The sequence below is a fragment of the Calliphora vicina genome, chromosome 1 (assembly GCF_958450345.1).
Source record: "Calliphora vicina chromosome 1, idCalVici1.1, whole genome shotgun sequence".
Taxonomy (NCBI): Eukaryota; Metazoa; Arthropoda; class Insecta; order Diptera; family Calliphoridae; genus Calliphora; species Calliphora vicina.
This window is the reverse complement of record NC_088780.1, coordinates 101,471,832-101,496,554: the sequence shown is the minus strand read 5'-3', so window position 1 is coordinate 101,496,554 and position 24,723 is coordinate 101,471,832. Positions and strand designations below refer to the sequence as shown.

The 24,723-nt window shown below is 30.1% G+C and overlaps 1 protein-coding gene across 1 annotated transcript in view; it reads left to right on the top strand.

The window, feature by feature from the left end:
* The window catches only part of cdi (center divider), a 313,904-nt gene extending 302,324 nt beyond the window's left edge, over positions 1-11,580 (top strand). The window contains exons 4-8 of the mRNA XM_065515254.1: positions 6,102-6,300; positions 6,365-6,450; positions 6,522-6,771; positions 6,934-8,648; positions 8,720-11,580. Coding sequence (XP_065371326.1) covers positions 6,102-6,300; positions 6,365-6,450; positions 6,522-6,771; positions 6,934-8,648; positions 8,720-9,812 — 3,343 coding nt within the window. The 3' untranslated portion in view covers positions 9,813-11,580. The remainder of the gene's footprint in view (positions 1-6,101; positions 6,301-6,364; positions 6,451-6,521; positions 6,772-6,933; positions 8,649-8,719) is intronic.
* The last annotated feature ends 13,143 nt before the right edge of the window (positions 11,581-24,723 follow it).

Genomic DNA, 24,723 nt, shown 5'->3' with positions numbered 1-24,723 from the left:
CTGTCAGGAACTTTTTGAGCCTTGTATCTTTTTAAACCTACATTGGCTTTAACTTTTCGTATCAAATAGAGTACTGAGCTAACCGCACTGCTTTCCTACCGGCTGTGTTGGGAGCTCTTTTCAAAATTTATTGGCTATAGAAACATCATGTGAACCATTCCTTCGACATGAACCAGGTTTTCTATCCTGAAGTTCTCCCGATACTGTTTAATAACATTGGAATCAGTTTGACGGCAGACCTTTGATTGTTTGGCCAACTTTTTGTAGGATCAAGTTGGGTTTTGTTGAAAATATTTAATAATATTAGTACGCACTATTTTCTATTTTCTTGTCACATTTTAATCAGATTAACAACAAATGAACATAATTGACATTCAACGTAATCACTTGAATGCTTTACAAATGTAACTTGATCAAAAAAAATCAAATAATACTTGAGTTAAAAGTTTTAAGGAAAACCGTGTGTTAAGGTTTTTTCGATCTCAGTCCTTATATTGTTTTATTGTAATTTTGTTCCCAATGTTAAAATCTTTTGTATTAAAAACAATAATTCGAACGGGTGTTAAGGTCAAAGTTCAACTTTTCATCCTTCAATTACTTTTAACAAAAAGTAAACTTGCATTTTATTGACTTGACCATCCCTGTTGAGTGTTAAAGTATTTTACAGTTTACCAGACATACTGGATTCATTTTGTATTTTCTTTATTTTGTTTTTATATTTGTATTTTCTTCTTCTTCCACTTCTTTGAATGCCACTGCTGCTTCTGTTTCCATTTCTCTCACTTGGTGTGTTAAACCAAAATGACAGGTGAAATAACTCTTTTATTCTGTATTTAATATGTACGTAGGTAAGTAAGTATGTCTGCATATATGTATGTACATAATGTACAAGTATGTACATAATTTATTTAGTTTTTATGTACATGATGTGGTTGTTTGTAGTTGCAGCTGTCAGCTGTTCTATTGTTGTTTCCGTAATCTTTTCTGTCTGGCCATATTTTATGCTAAAAAGAGTTTGTTCTGCTTTCTTTCTAATTAACGTTAAACTATATTTTTTGCTTTGACGGATAAATAAATCTTGTCTTCTTTATTCTATGTGTTATTGTTATTGTTGTTTGTTTTTGTTTGGTTTTACAATGGAATTAAATTGCTTATTTAGCCGCATAGTTTTTGCACTTCTTTTAGAGGCAAAATAAATTTTAAACATAATTGACAGATTGTTATGAAAATAATTGTGTTTTGACAGTTTTATTGTTAGTTAGATAAAAGCCGGAGATTTCTTATTAATAAGTTAGCTGACTACTTAATGGAAAGTCAAAATGTTTGCTAATTTTGAAATGGTGGTTTCATAGAGCTGGTGACTTTTTCGATGATGTTCTTTCAAAAATCGGATGACATTTCTTGAATGATGATATTTATATGGCATCACTTTTAAAATGTTGCCCGAAGTCACTTAAAATGTTGCCTTTTGTTTAGTAAAAGTACACCCTTCCTTAGCAGATGTTTGTGTATTAGATTTTTTAAGTAGCTATGAATGAACTTTATAGTGTAAACATAATCGCCCCTATCGGCAATTACATGTGAAATTTTGTTCCCATGAAATATTCATTTCCCTCGAAGGGAAAATTGCTATCGTGAAATTCCCCATGAACTTTTCATTCACAATAGTTGATTTTGTTCGTAACAGCTGTTTATTGTTTACAAAATTCCATCTAAAAAGTGGAATTTTTTCACGTGAACAAAGTTGATGAACGAAAAAAGGAAAAGGGAACATATTTCATGTGAAATATTGATTCGCGATAGGGGTGAATGCTTCAATTTACTTCGAAAATGTCGTATTTTGTGCCAACAAAGCGTTATATTTAAATCCCAATATTATTGATTAAAACGTTAATCAAAATCTGTTACCTATCTGCTAACTGTGAAGATGGTGAATATTTTCATTCAATAAATTACTTAATTTTTATAAAAAAAAAACATTCCTTAACCATAATTTTTCTTTTAATACAACTTAATTCCCAATTTGATTAGATTACCATGAACATTTCGAATAAGTATGTAACCAAATATGAAATACAAGAAATAACGAGAATCAGTTGCTAATAATGTTAATGAAGTTTACATGTGTAAACCGTTAATATGAAATTTCATTAATTTATTTTTGTAACTTCTCAGGTCTGTCTCAAGACCGACCCAAATGTCTTATGAAACTTATGTACCCACAAAAACAAAAAACAGAAACTGAAGAATCATCTCATTTCTTTTAAGGTGTTATTAATGACATTAACTTGGCAAACACTTGTAACAGTTTTACAGGCACAGATATAAATTTGAAGGTATGGAGTGAAAAAAATAATAAAATTCTCACATTATACTTGTACGAACCATGGACTGTTGCAACGAAAAATTTCACTCATCGATCATATAGGTGGCAAGAAGAGGAGTAAAAAGGTAAAACAAATGTTCATGGCAAAGTAGGTAGGAAGGCAGACAGACAGGCAAACGACTGCCAAAAGAAAGTAAGTCATGTAATTTAATTGATTTGATTATTATGATGCTTAACAAAAATTCATGCCTCATGTGTTATAAAATTGCTGAATTATTAAAAAATCCTTTAAAAACTGGGAGCATAAGAAGCACTTTCATGTTATTAATATAACAGAAAACAGCCTTAAGTCTTAATCACCCGTTTCTTATTTTAATTAATGCTTCAATGTTTGCCGAAAAAATAATTATTCATCCTTGTACTTGAGCATAAACTCAAGTAACACCTTTTTGGAATTATTTATTAGTTTTGCGAAAATAAAATGTAAAACAAAAAAATACCGAAAAATACAATATTTATATGTCCAGTGACAATAAAAAAAATCTTACAAAATATCACTTTTTTCGATTATTAACCACAATAAGTTTAATTGCTTTGAGAAAACGTGTCTGGCATGTAAAACAAAAAAGAATTATTGAAATCATAAAATTTAAAACAAAAAAAACCGAAATAAATTAAATTAAAGTACGTTAATCAGAACTTATAAAAAAGATTACATGATCGCTTTTGTTTGACTTTTAAATAATCACGATGAATATTTGTTATTTTTATAGGGGTTTTTTTAATGAATACAGTGTTCCCAATTTAGCTGTTTTTTTAATCTTCATGGTTTAATTATTGGTTGAAAATCTATAAAGTTCATAAGGAGACCGTTTTCAAAAATGTTACACATATTTTTTTTCTTAATGATTTCTTCTTCCAAAAAGCCATATTGATTGAGAGGAATCTCGTAAAAGGTAAAACAGAAGAGTTTTAACAAACATTTTGGGGGAAATGTATATAGATCGTTATACATATAACCTATATACTCGGATTTTTAACTGAAGTTGGGCTTAAACCATTCAAAGTTCAAAAAGTTCCAGATATAAACACTTAGAATATAGTTTAAATCAACAATATTTCTCAGTCCCTTTTTTTAATCTTTCACTGTTGTGTAGTAAAATACAAAATTTGTGGTTTGCAGACTTTACACAGGTCGTGGATAGTAGTTTTATACAGTAGTTAATCCTTCCAAGAAAACCCCAATTATTATGCAACTACTTATATAATGCAAGCATAAAACCAGAGGGATAATTGTCGTATTCGTAATCGAAATAAATTTCGAATGTTTCTTATGCTGGGTATACACGATACTATTTTTCGTACTAATCGTAGTATGAGTTGAAGTACGATTTTATGATAGACGTTACTACAAATCGTACTATTTCCTTTGAAAAAAATTACAAGTAATAAAAATATCACAAAAATCAAAAATTTTTGATTTTCATACTTCGTTAGTACGACAACATGATACACGTTACTAATTTCATACTTATACGATTTATCGTAACGTGTATACCTAGCATTAGCTTTCGAGTAAAACTCGCTCGCTATCGAATACCGTCATTTTATTCGTTATCGAATAAGGTAATCCCGAAAATTAAAAAATCTCCTACGTTGGAATAAGTACTCGTATACGAATGTGAGAATTAGCCCCCAGTTCCCGTTTTAGTGCGACATTGAGACCAAGTTCTACGGAAGACTTACGGAGCCAGTTTTTCTTCCATGAAGCGGTTATGGAGTTAGTTCCATGCGCGATAATCTCATTCAAAAAACATTGTCAGCGAGACTTACAATTTCAAGCAAAAACTATTGATTAAAGAAGATTAATGTTTGAAATTACCATCTCTTTCTACAGAAGCAATAATTATATTTAGGACCGTTCTAGAACTAGTTCTTCCATCAATGTTTTGTGATTGAAATTTCTCACACATGTTACAAACAAGGGTTGGAAAAAATTAATTCTTAATTAAATTTTCTATGGTTTCTGAGCAAAAACGCTAACAATTTTGGCATAACGAAGCAATAATATTAATAAATGGTGACAACCATTCTGACGTTTATCATGACAAAAATTTATCATAATAAAGTGTATGCAATGATTACATTTTTCTTCAATTCAAATGTATTACAAAAAGGTTTAATAAAAAGGTTTCAATCGACAAATTGAAAGAAGAAAACAAATTTGCATTCAATTTGTATTAGATTTGAATTTAGTATGAATTAGTGCCATTATGAATTAGATCAACAATGAATGAATAGATGCAGATTTAATTCTTAATTAAGATTAAATTGAATTATGGAATTTGAAAGATTTATATTTACTGAAAGTAATCACCGCTTATAGATTCTTGAATTCTTTTAGAACATTCCCTCCAATTCTTTTGAAAAGTTAACTGAAAAAACTTCTTTATCAATTTTTTCGTTGAGTTCTCAATATTAATGTTTTTTATTAAGTATCTAATGCATTGAATTAACAAATTACAAATACATTATAAATTTATCATATATTTCATTTTCTATTAAATTATCATTAATTTTTTTTCTTAAATTTCCAACAAAATTAACAATCAGTTCCATTAAGTTTTATCAAAACTGTTGTGTGATCTATGAATCCAGTCTGAACCAATGTATAACTAGTTCTAAATAACAAGTTCATAGAAAACTATATGGTATTAATTAAGAATCACACTATTGTTCTAGTGTTCTAGAAATGGTTCTAAGGATGTTATAAAAGGATGTTATAAAATAATCACAATTTAGTCGTTGTAGAACTAGTGATTTTGTAGCAGATTCTAAAAAGGTTTTCTGTGTATTATTTTATTTCCCATTAAATTTTGATGCACTGGGCTCCAAGAACTAAAAAAATTATTTCGTCTGCAGACGAAATTGCTGTCATTCCTAAGTGTGGCAGAATCAAAACTTTTGGGCATATGTAGGACCCATTTTTATAAGTTAAACTGCAATACTCCCTGGCTACACCCACGTCAAATTTTATACCCATCGAACCAGCCGTTTCGAAATGCCAGATTTATTTCCAAAAAAATTTGATTCTGACCCATTGTGCAGCATACTATATCAGCATATATTTTCTAGCTAGATTTACTTAAATTAAAATTTGTTATTGACTTTTTTAATACCAAGTTTTTGGCAACACTGTTCCCTTACAATAATTCGTTTAAGTAAGGGGTCTTGTTGTCTGCTCGTTTGTCTTTATTTATTGTGTCGAATTGTCAAAACTGTGATTTAGTTAGTGTTAAGATAAGCAAATCTATATGGCCATCATATAATGAACGATAATCAAACTGTAGTTTATGGTGTCTGCTCATCATTATTTTTTATGAAGCGACATGACAAATTCATTCAATTTTATTTACTTAATGTTCACTCCTTAAAAACATGGCCAACAGATATTTTTGGCATTATTTCCTGTTTTGTTTTTTTTTAATGTGAGTGTTTTTTTTATATAGAACAACAACTCTTGGGCAAAATAATTATTGGTAAGAGAAATGTCATAATGTATGATAATTTGTTAATGCCCTTTCAGACAAACAATAAACCATTCACCAAAATTTAATAAATATTAGGATAGCACTTGAAAATTTTAAAATATCAACTAAAATCGATTGCTATACAATAAACATTTCATTATGACTAAGGGGATTAGTTCTTAAATGTTAAATTTTTAGAAACGAAAAATATAAAATTCTTAACAAATATTCTTTTTCTGTTACAGTTTTATGGGTGTTTGCGTGCAAGAGGGACAATTACATGCCTTAACCGAGTATATAAGTGCTGGCTCTTTGGAACAACTATTGGCCAACAAAGAGGTAGCATTGACTGCTGCTGCAAAATTGAGACTGGCATTGGGTATTACTAAAGGCATGGCATATGTACATGATGCTGGCATCTTTCACAGGGATTTAACCAGTAAAGTAAGTTGAAAACTAAGCATTAGAAAACAAACAAACCCTAATATATCTTAATATCCCCTTACAGAATGTATTAGTAAGAACTTTACCGGATGGACAATTTGAGTCGGTAGTAGGAGATTTTGGTTTGGCAGCTAAAATACCCGATAAAAAGTAAGTTACTCTCATAACCTTAAAATACATATATATTTTTTACTTATTTTCGATATTTTATTATTGTATAGGACACGTTTGGAATATGTGGGTTCACCCTATTGGGTTAGTCCGGAATGTTTGAATCATCTCTTCTATGATGAACGCAGTGATGTGTTTTCCTTCGGCATTATCTCTTGCGAGATTATAGCACGTATAGAAGCAGATCCCGATATAATGCCTAGAACCGATTCGTTTGGTTTTGACTATTTGGCATTTGTTGAATTGTGTCCCATGGATACACCACCTGCATTTTTAAGACTGGCTTTCTACTGTTGCATAGTAAGTTTTTCAATAATTTTATTATTTTGTTTTCTTTTAGAGAAATATCCAAAATATGAAAATATAAATAGGTCTAAGTTGTTCAACTTAATATTTATTTTTTTGTTAACTTGTATTTCTGCATTTCTTTCGTCCTTTGACTTTTCTCTTTGCGCCCCATAGTTTGACCCTAAAAGTAGACCCACGTTTCATGACGCTGCTAAGAAACTGACTTCACTTTTGGAAAAATATGAACATGATCCCATGGGCTGCAATGGTTCATCTAGCTCCAATATTAGTGCCGGTTCTAGCCCTTTGAGTTCACTGGAAATTTCTTGTTCGCCCAATGGCAGTGATTCGGAAAATTTCTGCCAAGCTTTGAGTCACAAAAATGGCTGCGTCCGCCACTTGGCCATTAAAAAATCCTTGTTAAATACCCCCATAACATCTTGTATTAGCACAGCGCCAGCTGGTCAAGCTACACCAAGACACTTGCGAGAAGTCAGTGAAAATGGTTTCCTGTTTCCAGAGTCGGAAAATCGTAGCAACTCTATACCCAATGGTGGCTTTAGTGAAATTGACGAAAACCGTATTATTAAAAATCGTGTTAAGAGAGCAACGAAGAAATACGAAAATATGGCAGCTGCCGAGTTATTGGTGCAACAGCAACATCGTCGTTCTCTAAGTGAAAACATTATACATTTTCCCTTGCATACAACGCCCAGCGATAAGGCGAGATGCCATCAAATGCAGCGACAAAGATCCTCTACGCATTCCCCCACCCCACCACCGGTTATTGGCTTTACTAGCGCCACCATCATAACTGCAGATACCTTGCCAACCCGAGAATCCCCGCCACCAGTTTTAACTCTGCGTAAAGTAGCCGAAACCATGTGCCTCAAAGATCCCCAATACAAACCCATAAGGACTGATAATAATGGTGTTAAATCCAATCCCTTCACTGCAATGGCTCATTTGAAGGGAGTTAAAAAGATATTGGGTGCAAATCCTAAAATATATGCAGCTGGAGGCGGAGACCTGTTTAGTTCATGCTTTGAAATCTGTGCTCCGTTCTTTAAGGAGTTGGTAGCTTTGCAGCAGAAGACCATAATCGGGGAAGATGGCAAGACGGTGGTAACCACACCCAGTGAACCAAAGAGTCTACCAGTATCACCACAACTAACCAGAAAACTAAGTGCTATTGAGATGAAACTGTCGCCGACACTGACTCTGCCTCGTTGTATACTGGCCGATGAAGACGATGACTGTGTCGATGAATCAGATGCCGAACAGGATGCAGATGGTGGTGGGAACTGTGCAGATGCCGAATCGAGTAGTGATGATTCAGCTGAGCGACCAACACCCGCACCCGTGGCTAGAAAGTATCGAGCTAACTCTCTCTACACCCATCCATTGTTCCGTGGCACCAGTGGCAGTAGTAAACAGGATGATGCAACCGTTCTGCCCACTTCTTCATCAGCAGCTAATGTAAATATAGAGGATTGTAATTCCTCAGAAGATGGCTGCGAGGAGGGCTTAAAATCGTCCAAAGATGTTCCTCTAACAGCCTCAACACCCTCGCCACCAATACCGCCTCCACAACCTTTAGCTCCTTTGGCGGCCACAACAGCTTCCATGTCGTCTTATACAGACTTTGATTTGAATGAACTTAAAACAAGCGATTTTCTACCCACAAAAAGTTCTTTAACGCGGCGTGACTCCATTGAGAGTGGTTTTTATTCGTGTTTCAATGAGGAATCGGATGCTGCTACGACCTATCGTCAATTTAATGGTGCCGGAGTATCTTCGCTGGGTTTGGGTTGCGGTGGCAGCAATTGTTGTTTCGAACAACTCAAGTCTCAGCTGATGTTGGAAGTTGGTGCCAATGGTGAATTAAGGTAAGTATTTAAAACAAGTTTTAATAAATTATTAAGAACATTTTAATTAAAACTTATTTGTTTTATTTCAGTGATAAATTGGCCAGTTTATGCCGCTGTTGCTATTATGGCTCCACGTCACAAGGCGGTCAACATCAGCAGCTGCTCAACGATTCCTCCTCCACATCTTCCTCTGTGCTGCTAATCGATGAGCCTACCAGTAGTGCGGCCGCAGGAGGCATTAATACCTCTTCGAGTGCTGCAGCTTTAAGATCTTTAGACGATTTGGAATTACCTGATGCAGCACGCAATCATCGACGTTACACTTGCCACCATCATCTGCTGGGAGGTAATAATTACGATCCTAATTTTACGGCCACTGCAGGTCTTATAAATAGACTGGCCTTGGATTCGGAAATACACTCGTTGATGCAACGCAGCCCTTTTGCTACCAATCAATTGTTATACTGTAAAAATCGCACCTCCTCCATATACACCGACAGTTCCGACGACATAAGCAGTTTGGCCGGTTCCGATTCCCTGCTCTGGGATGACCGTTCATTTGCCTACCCCACCAGTACAAGATCGGCACAAATTGCAAAGATTGTTGAATATTTTGAACGTAAGCGACAAGTACCTGATAGTACACCTCCACCACGAGGTAACAGCGGTGCTGGTGGTCATCCCTCCGCGACTGGTAGTGGTTCAACCTCTTCGTCCTCTTCCATGGCTGCAGCGGTGGCAGCTTCTGCTTTAGGTTCATCCTATTTGTCATCATATGAAACGCGGCGCTATTCCGATTTCAAACGTCATGCAGCTATCAATTCGGATTATGAAGCCTTCTGTTTTGAGTTGGACAAAAAACCCTCACAGGCCAGACTAATGGTGTGCGAGGGAGCAGTCAAATCGAAATTACAAATATTCGATAAATTAAAACAACAGCAGCAGCAACATCCCGGCTGCAATATAGTCTCTACAAGCACGAATCTAACCCAAAATCCTACAGTGGCAGCGCAGGTCTTTACAAATTCCTTACATCACCACCACTTAAATAATGCTACAACCACGGCCCCCAGTGCTATTGCAACATCTACGGCAACAATGACAACGTCAACTGGTTCTATTACTCCAACTCAGACACCCACGAGTGCTACCATTTGTACACAAATCAATTCAGCTGGTTAAATATTCTCCTCTTTTTCCCCCCTTTTGTTTTTAAGGCAGCTTTTCTTAAGTTCTTCTCTTTCCTATAAACCATCACTGATTTATAAATTAACAATCTGTGAAACTAAATATTTTTAAGTTTTGTTAAATAATTATTACTACTATTTTTATGTTCCTTTCTTTTTTTTCCGCTTTTTTTTACAAACCTAAACCAAAAATTTGTGTTTATTTTTCAAGAGTTTTGATGAATTTATTTGAAATTTTTTTCTTTATTTATTTATTGTTGTGGAAATTTTATTTCATATAGATTTTTCTTATTCAAAAAACAAAATATCATTTTATTGTGTTTTTGTTGTTTGTTTTTCTTTATTATTTCACAAATATGATTTTATGAGTTTCAAAAGTGGGATTTCTGTTATGTAGTTTTTAGATTTGAATTATTTTTGGTGAGTTTTTCTTATTTTTTTTTTTGGAGAATTTATTTTTATTTTTGTAGGAAACAAATGCAGGCTTTTTGTTGGCCTGGGAGTTTTACTATTTTCTATATAAAATTTGAGTAGAGTAGAGTTTTTAATTAAGTTCTTTAACTGTTTTATTTCATATGAAATTATTGCTTCAATTATGTTCTTAAATTATTCGATTTATAAAAAAATTATATTCCTTCTCATGTGCCAACATAAAATATTTTAAATAAACCATTTAAATATAAATCCTACTATTTAAATTTGTTAAAACTAAATGGATTTCGAAAATAATATTTGTAAATCTCAATATTTTACTTGCGTTAAAAGTTATTTGCGAAGAACTTTTGCTATTCCGAATGAAGTAACTACAAATAACATTGGAATTTTGGTGTTGAAAAACGTAACTAAACATCGCCTTCACATTTTATTATTAAGATTTGCCGGGATTTGGTGACATATGAACCATCAATTCAAGGTTGTGTGTGAGTGACATAGAGCTTGTTTTGCCATGAAGAATAATCTCCTGTTAAAAAATGTTTGCGAACTATTTCAAATTGACCGTTCTGCAATGCTCGAATGTGTGTTCTTTTGGAATTTTATCCAAGATTGTCCATTGTATCCAATACAAATAAATATTTTTGGTGACCAAGTCTGCAGGCAAGATTAAAAGTATATTTTAAATTCACGATAAGTTTTCTGGCAAAACAATCGCAATTCGTGAGGCGTTTGAATTCGGAATTCCATTATTACACCGTGAACTGAAATAGAGTTTCATCACTAACTGTTAAAGCAAGTTATTCAGCACATTCATGTTGAAAACTGTGTAAATATTAAGGATGTCTTTATGGAATGAATTTATAGAGTTTTGTAATTTTGAATTTCTGGTTACAGGATACTATATTATTTCGAAAAGTATTAAACTGAGAACTTAAGACTCAAAGCCATTCATCCCAAACTAAACTTTGAAATAAATTTTTTTACACCAAAATAGGAAAACTTTCCTTTTTTTCTAAACAAAACATTAACACAAAATAAAATCCCCAAAACTATTTACCAAATCTTTATATTTATTTATTATTTAATATTATTTTCCCCACTATTCCTATTTCTTTTGTATAAAACTATGATTTAAATCTTAAGTAAAGTGACTGCAGAAAAACGTAACATAAAATCAAGTGTGTGCAAAATTAAATAAAAAAAAACTTTAATATAATAAATTATTGAAATGTTATAAACGATAATGCCAAAAGTAATTATGTAAAATATTAAAAAAAATGTGTGTATAAAACAAAGTAATTTAATTTTTAATAAATACAAAAAAATAACACTTTCATAAAAGTCTATAAATAAACTAGTCCTTCTTTTTTTATTTTTAAAATGTAAAAAAAATACAAATGAAATTAAAAATAAATACATTTTCTTGAAAAAAAAAACTAAAATACTTAAAAATATTCCCTAAAATTAACAATAAAATACATTAAATTTAAATTAAACAAGATTTTTTCAAACAGCTAAATATATATAAAAACTAAATTTGTGTATAAAAAAGAGACCTTGGAAATATTACATAGTCTGATTAAGAAATATTTATAAAACTTAACTTATTAACAAGAAAAATTAAGTTCTATTATATTAAAAAAAAGCTGTTTGATAAATATTGTAAAATTTCAGTGAAAATTTATTTCAAATAAATAAGGAAAAATAATATTCCTTAAATTTACTGATTCTTCTGGTATACTCTACGCAAGCCAAGCTGTTAAAAGTTTATGTATACAATTAATATTTATAAACATGGATGATTTGATTATTTTAAATTTATTTATAAAATTAAGCAAATTTAATCCCTTTAATAACAAAAAAATAAACATAATAATGAAAATGTATTAAAAGGTAATAGATAAAATATTTAAACTAAAATATGTATTAATTTGAGTTCTAATTATAAATATTGAAAAAATTAATTTACTATAAACCAATTTAAAACCCTATTTAACAAAAAGTATTTTGTTTTTAAATTGTTTAAATTACTTACAATAATCATTTTTAGTATTATTATTAGTAAAAAGGGTTGTAAGACTTAAAAAACCAGAAAAACAAAAAAAAAAAACATGTAAATTACTTATAAATTATGAATGAAATTATTTATGCACTTAAAAATATTTAAAACAATAATAACATTATGATAAATTGTATATTAAATATATTATGTATGTGTATTTGTTTGTTTATTTACTAAAAATCGGTGTATATATATTTATATATATAATTAAACAATTAAATAAGTTACAAATTTAATAATTTCAAATTATTTTATTTTCTTAATGTTTTTTTTATTAATCTAATTCAATAATTTTTATTTTTACCTTTGCATACATATTTATTTGCCGTAATAATTTTATTAGTTATTTGTATATTTAAAATTAAAGTTTTATTTTAATTTTTTTTTAATTATTTGCTATATATTTACATTATATTTGTACATTATTATATATTTATAAACAAAACATATGAATTAATTGGTAATTTCTTTTGATTTAATTTCTTTTTTGGAATTTTTAAGAATTTTAGTAAAATAAAATGATTTATTTAAAACAATTGTTTGTGTTTATTATTTATTTTTTTTTATTTTAGTTTCTTTATTGTTTGTTTTTAATTATTTTTATTTGTTTTTAATTTAATTTTAATTTATTGAAAATTAATTGTAAAGATTCCGTTTTAGTGTTGCCGAAAACTCGACTACAAGGTATCCGAAGTGGTTTTAATTGTTATTTGTGAACAAATCAAATAAACAAAATCAGCAGTTGTAGGAGACTGCCCCGAACTACACCATTTCCAATTGAATTTTTAAAATGTTCAATTATATTTCAGAACTTTCCATTGTTATTTCAGAAATTTCTAATTGTATTTCAGAATTTCAAGATATTTCAAGAATTATTTTTGAATCAACTGCTTTTTATTTTCTTGCTAAATAAAGGCCATTGGACAAATAGCAAAGAATTTGGCAAGAAATGTGATTGATATAAAATTATTCAATAGTATCAAAATTAATTAATTTACCTAACGAAACTGGAAAATTAATTAAAGCTTTTTCTTTATATAAATAGATTTGTATGTCACTAGATTTACAGATATAGAGACGTTGATGAATAGTATAGATATAGATTGTGATATCATTATAGATACGAATTTCGGCGGTTGAAATCATCGGAACCTTACGTGCATAAATTTTGTACTTAGCATCCTTTACATAGAGTTCAGACTGATGAATGATATAAGCGCTCAGGCAAACTTTACGTAGGAAAATTTTAATGTTTTGTAATGGACAACAAAATTTAAAACTTAGAATACATTTTACAGCTTCCTGAGCAGGTGTTTTCTGTACCAGATAGACAAGGTAACAGTCTGGACGAGCATCGAAAAAATATAAACTCAAAAATTCTTTAAAAATATCTGCTTTATGTAGCCTGTTCAAAATGGATTCAATCTTTTTTACAACGGACTCAAAGTACTGATATATAATATATTAAAGAGTATTTAAAATACTATTTACTTAATAGAAGTCATCACATAATCTTATATTGGAATTAAAAATGTTTAATTCCAATATAACATAAAAATAACATGACAATACGAAATTTATAATACAATAAATTAATAATCTTCTAATTTTTGTTTAAATTTTTTTTTTTTCGAATGTTTATGTTTGAAAATTCCAACTTTAATTTATAAATAAAGTTTTATTTCAATTTATACTAAATAAAACTTTTTATTAACAAAGGATTTTTTGATATTTTACAATATTATATATTTATTACAAATATTTTTTCAGTAATGAAAAGAGACACCGACAAAGACTGAAATTCGTTGGGTATTGAATACAAAATATTAATGAAATTATAAAAATATTGGAAAAATTTAACTTTAAAAAAGATAGTTAAAAAAAAACACACAACTTAGCAAGAAATGTATACTGTACATATAATAATAAATGTAATTAGTCAATTTCATTTTATATAAATTTTTAAATATGTATTTATACATAAATATAACGTATCATTATAAACACCATACAAAATTGGAATTGAAAAAAGTAATTAAAAAAAAAAAATCCAAATAAAAACACGCAACCTATGCTATACATATAAATATTTCAAATCATCAAAAATCGTCCATTAAAATTATAAAAATACAGCATTTTAAATCATACAAACATATAAAATTTAATCATTTGAAATCTTTTTTAAAAAATTATTTTGTAATTACTTTTATTATTAACAAAAACAAAAAAAAATCATTCTTAATAACTAAATATTTTTAGCATATCATTATTTGTAACATTAAGATAAATTATATACTTCCAGATGTACACAAAAACCTCATCAATTCATTACTTCCATGAACAAACGAAACAAACAAAAATCGCTCATTGTTGCCAAACAAATTCCTTAGTTTTTTATATATTTTTGTTTTTTTTTTATTTTTTTACTAATTCTTAATTAATTTTCATTTTCCATAAACTGTCATTGAGACCACAAAAGCAATCAATCACTTTGAATCACTCAATTCCTTTTACAAACATAATATTTGTTAAATTTTTATCATGTTATAGAAAACGTACTTAAATCAAACAATAATTCAAAGTATTAACTATACATCAATGTATAAATAAAATAAAACATACAAAAAATAAAACAATTATTTAATAACATTAGCATTGTAAGTTAAACATTTTGAAATAAAAATACATACTATATAAAAAGTATTTAAATTAAAAGTAATTCAAAGTTATATAGTTTTATTTATAATGGAAATCAGCGCCATCTACAAGTCAATATTACTACTTTAAATATTTACGGCTAAAGGTTTGTATGAATAATAAAAACAAAGCATACTTTAGGGCTTAATACTTAAACAGTGTCAAATAAATGTTTACAAACAGTCAAGAATACACAAATAATAAACTCAAATGTTAAATCCTTATATTGCAGCAAGAACTTTAGCTTTCGAATATAATTTACAATTTACATAATTCATTACAAAACGCTTCAAACAATGACCTCATTTAATCAAACTCTATTGTGTGTATAGCTCCTTAAGTTTGCGAGATATGTAGATTGTAGTCAAAAACCTTTAAAAAGTGCCCATTTTTATATGTTAAACAATTATCTTTTGAGCCGAGTATTAAATAGAAGCTACAGTCAGCTTTACGCATACTCTTTATTTTGAAAGTTAAATGATAAAAGTTTAAAATGTCATAGCATGTTATTTAGTCCGCTTTAAACTTCAGCAGTATGTCAAACAAAAATTATACTCGTAGCGCCTATTGTTTTCGAGATATATAACAATGAAGTGAACAGTTAGATGCATTAAAATGTATATTTTTTGGGTTAAAACCCGATTTCGATATATCTTTGTAGCTTGTCAGTCCCTTCAGATATTTACACAAAACAAATTGTTTTTGAAAGAGTTTGATATAAGCTTTCGAACGGCTTACATAATTTCAGATCACAGCCACGCCTACTCTCTTAATTTAAAAGCTAACATTTTAAAACGCTCCCATATTAAGCGACAACTAAAATAGAAGCTTTTTATTTCATAGCGTGTTAATCCACTTTAAACTTCAGCTATATGTAAAATTCTAGCTCAATAGCTTTTCAAATCTCAGAGATATGTGAAAAAATGTAATACACTTTGCAAACATTAAAAATTTGTATTTTTGTCGAATAAAATCCGGCAAAATTTTCACGCAGTAATAGGTGAACAGAATTGACCAGTAGGTAAGTTTGAATGCAAATTTTCTTTAAAACATTATATCTTCTAAACGGCTAAAGACATTAAAACGAAATAACCGCTATTGGCTAGAGTGAAATATTCTCTTTCTAATTCATTTAAAAAGTTGCGCCCACTGCCACGCCTCCTTTAGTAATTTTAATGCTTTCTCAACAAAACGCTCTTAATACAAAAGCTTACAATCATAGTCAAATTTTGTTTTTACATTTGGAATCAGCACTTCGAAATCTACATGTGTATACAATATTATACTCGTAACACATTTAGTTTTCGAGTTATATAACAATGAAGTGAACAGTTAGAAGCATTAAAAGTGAGCTTTTTTGGGTGTAAACCAGATTTCGTTTAAGCTTTGTAGCTCCTTAACCCCTTCAGATATTTAAACGAAACAAATTGTATTAGATACCATCTGATATAAGCTTCCAAACGTCTTCCAAAACTTCAGCCCACAGCCACGCCTACTCTCTTAATTTAAAAGCTAACATTTTAAAACGCTCCCAGTTTAAGCGGCAACAAAAATACAGGCTTTTTATTTCATAGCGTGTTAATCCACTTTAAACTTCAGCTGTATGTCAAATTCTAGCTCAATAGCTTTTCAAATCTATGAGATATGTGAAAAAGCAAATCTATTTTGCAAACATTTAAAATTTGTATTTTTGCAGAAAGAAAAATTTTCACCCAGTAATAGGTGAACAGAATTAAGTAGTAGGAGAATGTTGAATGCAAAATTTCTTTAAAACTTTATATATTCTTAACCGCTGAAGATATTAAAACGAAATAACCGCTGTTGTCTAGAATGAAATATTCTCTTTCTACTACATGTAAAATATTACGCCCACTGCCATGCCTACTTTAGTAATTTTATTGATTTGACAATAAAACGCTTTTAATGTGACAATTTACAAACATTTTAAGATTTTGATTTAATATTTGGATTCAGCACTTCGCACTCTATAAGTATGCCAAATTTGATGTTTCTAGCTGCTTAAGTTTCCAAGTTATATAATAATGAAATATACAGTTACAAGCGTTAAAAGTACACTGTATTGTATGGTAAATAATTATCTTGTAAGCGCCATATCTCACAAACGCCTTCTGGTATTAGAACAAAACAACTTGTACTGGATAGATTAGGTCCACAGCTTTAAGGTGGTTTCCAAAATTTCCGTCCACTTCCACGAATACTCTCTCAATTTCAAAGCTAAATTTTCAAAACGCTCCCAGATTAAGAACAACTAAAATAACAAGCTTTCAATTTCATAGCGAGTGAACCCACTTTAAACTTTATCTACATGTCAAATTCCAGCTTAATAGCTTTTAAAATCTCAGAAATATGTAAAAAAAAAGTAAATTTGTTTGTAAACAATAAAAATTGTTATTTGTGTAAAAAAATCCGGCAAAAATTTCACCCAGTAATAGGTGAACAGAATTAAGTAGTAGGTGAATTTTAAAAGCTAATTTTCTTTAAAACATTATATCTCCTAAACGGCTGAACATATTAAAACGAAATAACATCCATTTCATAGAGTCGAACTTGCTCTTTCTAGTACATGTACAATTTTACGCCCACTGCCACGCCTACTGTAGTAATTTTAATGCTTTCTCAACAAAACGCTCTTAACACAAAAGCTTACAATCATAGTCAAATTTTGTTTTTACATTTGTAATCAGCACTTCGAACTCTATATGTGTGTAAAATATTATACTCGTAGCGCCTTTAGTTTTCGAGATATATAACAATGAAGTGAACAGTTAGAAGCATTAAAAGTGTGCTTTTTTGGGTGTAAACTTGATTTCGTAAAATCTTTGTAGCTTCAAATCCCCTTCAGATATTTAAACAAAACAACTTGTATTTGATAGAGTCTGATATAAGCTTCCGAACTACTTACAAAATTTCAGCCCACAGCCACGCCTACTCTCTTAATTTAAAAGCTAACAGTTTAAAACGCTCCCAGTTTAGGCGTCAACTAAAATAGAAGCTTTTTATTTCATAGCGTGTTAATCCACTTTAAACTTCAGCTGTATGTAAAATTCTATCTCAAAAGCTTTTCAAATCTCAGAGATATGCGAAAAAATTTAATACACTTTGCAAACATTTCAAATTTGTATTTTTGTAGAAATAAAATCCGGCAAAATTTTCACCCAGTAATAGGTGAACAGAATTGACCAGTAAGTGAATTTTGAATTCAAATTTTCTTTAAAACATTATATCTTCTAAACGGCTGAAAATATTAAAATGAAATAACATCCATTATATAGAGTCGAACTTGCGCTTTCTAGTACATGTACAATTTTACGCCCACTGCCACGCCTACTGTAGTAATTTTAATGCTTTCTCAACAAAACGCTCTTAATACAAAAGCTTACAATCATAGTCAAATTTTGTTTTTACATTTGTAATCAGCACTTCGAACTCTATATGTGTGTAAAATATTATACTCATAGCGCATTTAGTTTTCGAGATATATAACAATGAATTGAACATTTAGAAGCATTAAAAGTGTGCTTTTTTGGGTGTAAACTCGATTTCGTAAAATCTTTGTAGCTGCTAATCCCCTTCAGATATTTAAACAAAACAACTTGTATTTGATAGAGTCTGATATAAGCTTCCGAACTACTTTCAAAATTTCAGCCCACAGCCACGCCTACTCTCTTAATTTAAAAGCTAACATTTTAAAACGCTCCCAGTTTAAGCGACAACTAAAATAGAAGCTTTTTATTTCATAGCGTGTTAATCCACTTTAAACTTCAGCTGTATGTAAAATTCTAGCTCAATAGCTTTTCAAATCTCAGAGATATGTGAAAAAATTTAATACACTTTGCAAACATTTAAAATTTGTATTTTTGTAGAAATAAAATCCGGCAAAATTTTCACCCAGTAATAGGTGAACAGAATTGACCAGTAGGTGAATTTTGAATTCAAATTTTCTTTAAAACAGTATATCTTCTAAACGGCTGAAGACATTAAAACGAAATAACCGCTATTGGCTAGAGTGAAATATTCTCTTTCTACTACGTGTAAAATGTTACTCCCACTGCCACGCCTACTTTAGTAATTTTAATGCTTTCTCAACAAAACGCTCTTAATACAAAAGCTTACAATCATCGTCAAATTTTGTGTTTACATTTGGATTCAGCATTTCGAACTCTACATGTGTGTAAAATATTATACTCGTAGCGCCTTTAGTTTTCGAGATATATAACAATGAAGTGAACAGTTAGAAGCATTAAAAGTGAGCTTTTTTGGGTATAAACCAGATTTCGTTTAAGCTTTGTAGCTCCTTAACCCCTTCAGATATTTAAACGAAACAAATTGTATTAGATAGAGTCTGGTATCAGCTTTCGAACGGCTTCCAAAATTTCAGCTCACAGCCACGCCTACACTCTTTATTTAAAAGCTAACATTTTAAAAACGCTCCCAGTTTAAGGACAACTAAAATATAAGCTTTTTTATTTCATAGCGTGTAAATCGACTTTAAACTTCAGCTGTATGTAAAATTCTAGCTCAATAGCCTTTCAAATCTCAGAGATATGTAAAAAAGCAAATCTACTTGCAAACATCTAAAATTTGTATTTTTGTAGAAAGAAAATCCGGAAAAATTTTCATCAACTAATAGGTGAACAGAATTGACCAGTAGGTGAATTTCGAATACAAATTTTCTTTAAAACAGTATATCTTCTAAACGGCTGAAGACATTAAAACCAAATAACCGCTATTGGCTAGAGTGAAATATTCTCTTTCTACTACATGTAAAAAGTTACGCCCACTGCCACGCCTACTTTAGTAATTTTATTGATTTGACAATAAAACGCTTTTAATATGACAATTTAACAAACTTTTCAGATTTTGATTTAATATTTGGTTTCAGCACTTCTCACTCTATAAGTATGGCAAATTTGATGTCTCTAGCTCCTTAAGTTTCCGTGTTATATAACAATTAAATATAGAGTTACAAGCGTTAAAAGTATTGTATTGTATGGTAAACAGTTACTTTGTAAGCGTTATATCTTCCAAACATCAATCGATATTAAAACAAAACAACTTGAACTGGATAGAGTCGGTCCTCAACTTTAAAGTTGTTTCCAAAATTGACGTCCACTGCAACGCATACTTTCTTAATTTTAAAGTTGAATTTTTAAAACGCTCCCGGTTTAAGCGACAACTAATATTACAAGCTTTTAATTGAATAGCATGTGAGCCCACTTTAAACTTTATCTATATGTCAAATTCCAGCTCAATAGATTTTAAAATCTGAGAAATATGTAAAAAATAAAAAATTTGTTTGTAAACAATTAAAATTTTTATTTGTGTAGAAAAATCCGGCAAAATTTTCACCCAGTAATAGGTGAACAGAATTAAGTAGTAGGTGAATTTTAAAAGCTAATTTTCTTTAAAACATTATATCTCCTAAACGGCTGAAAATATTAAAACGAAATAACATCTATTAGATAGAGTGGAACTTGCTCTTTCTAGTACATGTACAATTTTACGCCCACTGCCACGCCTACTTTAGTAATTTTAATGCTTTCTCAACAAAACGCTCTTAATACAAAAGCTTACAATCATAGTCAAATTTTGTTTTTACATTTGTAATCAGCACTTCGAACTCTATATGTGTGTAAAATATTATACTCGTAGCGCCTTTAGTTTTCGAGTTATATAATAATGAAGTGAACAGTTAGAAGCATTAAAAGTGAGCTTTTTTGGATGTAAACCACATTTCGTTTAAGCTTTGTAGCTCCTTAACCCCTTCAGATATTTGAACGAAACAAATTGTATTAGATAGCGTCTGATATAAGCTTCCAAACGCCTTCCAAAATTTCAGCCTACAGCCACGCCTACTCTCTTAATTTAAAAGCTAATAATTTAAAACGCTCCCAGTTTAAGCGACAACTAAAATAGATTCTTTTTATTTCATAGCGTGTTAATGCACTTTAAACTTCAGCTGTATGTAAAATTCTAGCTCAAAAGCTTTTCAAATCTCATAGATATGCGAAAAAATTTAATACACTTTGCAAACATTTAAAATTTGTATTTTTGTAGAAATAAAATCCGGCAAAATTTTCACCCACTAATAGGTGAACAGAATTAAGTAGTAGGTGAATGTTGAATGCAAAATTTCTTTAAAACTTTATATATTCTAAACCGCTGAAGATATTAAAACGAAATAACCGCTGTTGTCTAGAGTAAAATATTCTCTTTCTACTACATGTAAAATATTACGCCCACTGCCACGCCTACTTTAGTAATTTTATTGATTTGACAATAAAACGCTTTTAATATGACAATTTAACAAACATTTTAAGATTTTAATTTAATATTTGGATTCAGCACTTCGCACTCTATAAGTATGCCAAATTTGATGTTTCTAGCTGCTTAAGTTTCCAAGTTATATAACAATGAAATATACAGTTACAAGCGTGAAAAGTACACTGTATTGTATGGTAAATAATTATCTTGTAAGCGCCATATCTCACAAACGCCTTGCGGTATTAGAACAAAACAACTTGTACTGGATAGATTAGGTCCTCAGCTTTAAAGTTGTTTCCAAAATTTCCGTCCACTTCCACGAATACTCTCTCAATTTCAAAGCTAAATTTTCAAAACGCTCCCAGATTAAGAACAACTAAAATAACAAGCTTTCAATTTCATAGCGAGTGAACCCACTTTAAACTTTATCTACATGTCAAATTCCAGCTTAATAGCTTTTAAAATCTCAGAAATATGTAAAAAAAAGTAAATTTGTTTGTAAACAATAAAAATTTGTATTTGTGTAAAAAAATCCGGCAAAAATTTCACCCAGTAATAGGTGAAGAGAATTAAGTAGTAGGTGAATTTTAAAAGCTAATTTTCTTTAAAACATAATATCTCCTAAACGGCTGAACATATTAAAACGAAATAACATCTATTAGATAGAGTGGAACTTGCTCTTTCTAGTACATGTACAATTTTACGCCCACTGCCACGCCTACTTTAGTAATTTTAATACTTTCTCAACAAAACGCTCTTAATACAAAAGCTTACAATCATAGTCAAATTTTGTTTTTACATTTGTAATCAGCACTTCGAACTCTATATGTGTGTAAAATATTATACTCGTAGCACCTTTAGTTTTCGAGATATATAACAATGAAGTGAACAGTTAGAAGCATTAAAAGTGTGCTTTTTTGGGTGTAAACTCGATTTCGTAAAATCTTTGTAGCTTCAAATCCCCTTCAGATATTTAAACAAAACAACTTGTATTTGATAGAGTCTGATATAAGCTTCCGAACTACTTACAAAATTTCAGCCCACAGCCACGCATACTCTCTTAATTTAAAAGCTAACATTTTAAAACGCTCCCGGTTTAAGCGACAACTAAAATAGAAGCTTTTTATTTCATAGCGTGTTAATCCACTTTAAACTTCAGCTGTATGTAGAATTCTAGCTCAATAGCTTTTAAAATCTCAAAGATATGTGAAAAAATTTAATACACTTTGCAAACATTTAAAATTTGTATTTTTGTAGAAATAAAATCCGGCAAAATTTTCACCCAGTAATAGGTGAACAGAATTGACCAGTAGGTGAAGTTTGAATGAAAATTTTCTTTAACACATTATATCTTCTAAACGGCTAAAGACATTAAAACGAAATAACCGCTATTGGCTACAGTGGAACTTGCTCTTTCTAGTACATGTACAATTTTACGCCCACTACCACGCCTACTTTAGTAATTTTAATGCTTTCTCAACAAAACGCTCTTAATACAAAAGCTTACAATCATAGTAAAATTTTGTTTTTACATTTGTAATCAGCACTTCGAACTCTATATGTGTGTAAAATATTATACTCGTAGCGCCTTTAGTTTTCGAGATATATAACAATGAAGTGAACAGTTAAAAGCATTAAAAGTGAGCTTTTTTGGGTTTAAACCAGATTTCGTTTAAGCTTTGTAGCTCCTTAACCCCTTCAGATATTTAAACGAAACAAATTGTATTAGATAGAGTCTGGTATCAGCTTTCGAACGGCTTCCAAAATTTCAGCTCACAGCCACGCCTACTCTCTTAATTTAAAAGCTAACATTTTAAAACGCTCCCAGTTTAAGGACAAATAAAATGATAACCTTTCAATTTCATATCGTATGAGCCCAGTTTAAACTCTATATATATGTCAAATTCTAGCTCAATGGCTTATAAAATCTAAGAGATATGTGAAAAAGATAATCTACTTTGCAAACATTTAAAGTTTGCATTTTTGCAGAAAGAAAGATTTTCACCCAGTAATAGGTGAACAGAATTAAGTAGTAGGTGAATGTTGAATGCAAAATTTCTTTAAAACTTTATATATTCTAAACCGCTGAAGATATTAAAACGAAATAACCGCTATTGGCTAGAGTGAAATATTCTCTTTCCTACCACATGTAAAATGTTACGCCCACTGACACGCCTACTTTAGTAATTTTATTGATATGACAATAAAACGCTTTTAATATGACAATTTAACAAACATTTTATGATTTTGATTTAATATTTGGATTCAGCACTTAGCACTCTATAAGTATGCCAAATTTGATGTTTCTAGCTGCTTAAGTTTCCAAGTTATATATGTATGGTAAATAATTATCTTGTAAGCGTCATATCTCACAAACGCCTTGTGGTATTAGAACAAAACAACTTGTACTGGATAGATTAGGTCCTCAGCTTTAAGGTGGTTTCCAAAATTTACGTCCACTTCCACGAATACTCTCTCAATTTCAAAGCTAAATTTTCAAAATGCTCCCAGATTAAGAACAACTAAAATAACAAGCTTTCAATTTCATAGCGAGTGAACCCACTTTAAACTTTATCTACATGTCGAATTCCAGCTCAATAGCTTTTAAAATCTCAGAAATATGTAAAAAAAAGTAAATTTGTTTGTAAACAATAAAAAAATTTTATTTGTGTAAAAAAATCCGGCAAAAATTTCACCCAGTAATAGGTGAATTTTCAAAAGCTAATTTTCTTTAAAACATAATATCTCCTAAACGGCTGAAAATATTAAAACGAAATAACATCTATTAGATAGAGTAAAACTTGCTCTTTCTAGTACATGTACAATTTTACGCCCACTGCCACGCCTACTTTAGTAATTTTAATGCTTTCTCAACAAAACGCTCTTAATACAAAAGTTAACAATCATTGTAAAGTTTTGCTTCTATTTTTGGGTTCAGCAATTCGAAGTTTGTATGTGTGTAAAATATTATACTCGTAGCGCCTTTAGTTTTCGAGATATATAACAATGAAGTGAACAGTTAGAAGCATTAAAAGTGTGCTTTTTTGGGTGTAAACTCGATTTCGTAAAATCTTTGTAGCTTCAAATCCCCTTCAGATATTTAAACAAAACAACTTGTATTTGATAGAGTCTGATATAAGCTTCCGAACTACTTACAAAATTTCAGCCCACAGCCACGCATACTCTCTTAATTTAAAAGCTAACATTTTAAAACGCTCCCGGTTTAAGCGACAACTAAAATAGAAGCTTTTTATTTCATAGCGTGTTAATCCACTTTAAACTTCAGCTGTATGTAGAATTCTAGCTCAATAGCTTTTAAAATCTCAAAGATATGTGAAAAAATTTAATACACTTTGCAAACATTTAAAATTTGTATTTTTGTAGAAATAAAATCCGGCAAAATTTTCACCCAGTAATAGGTGAACAG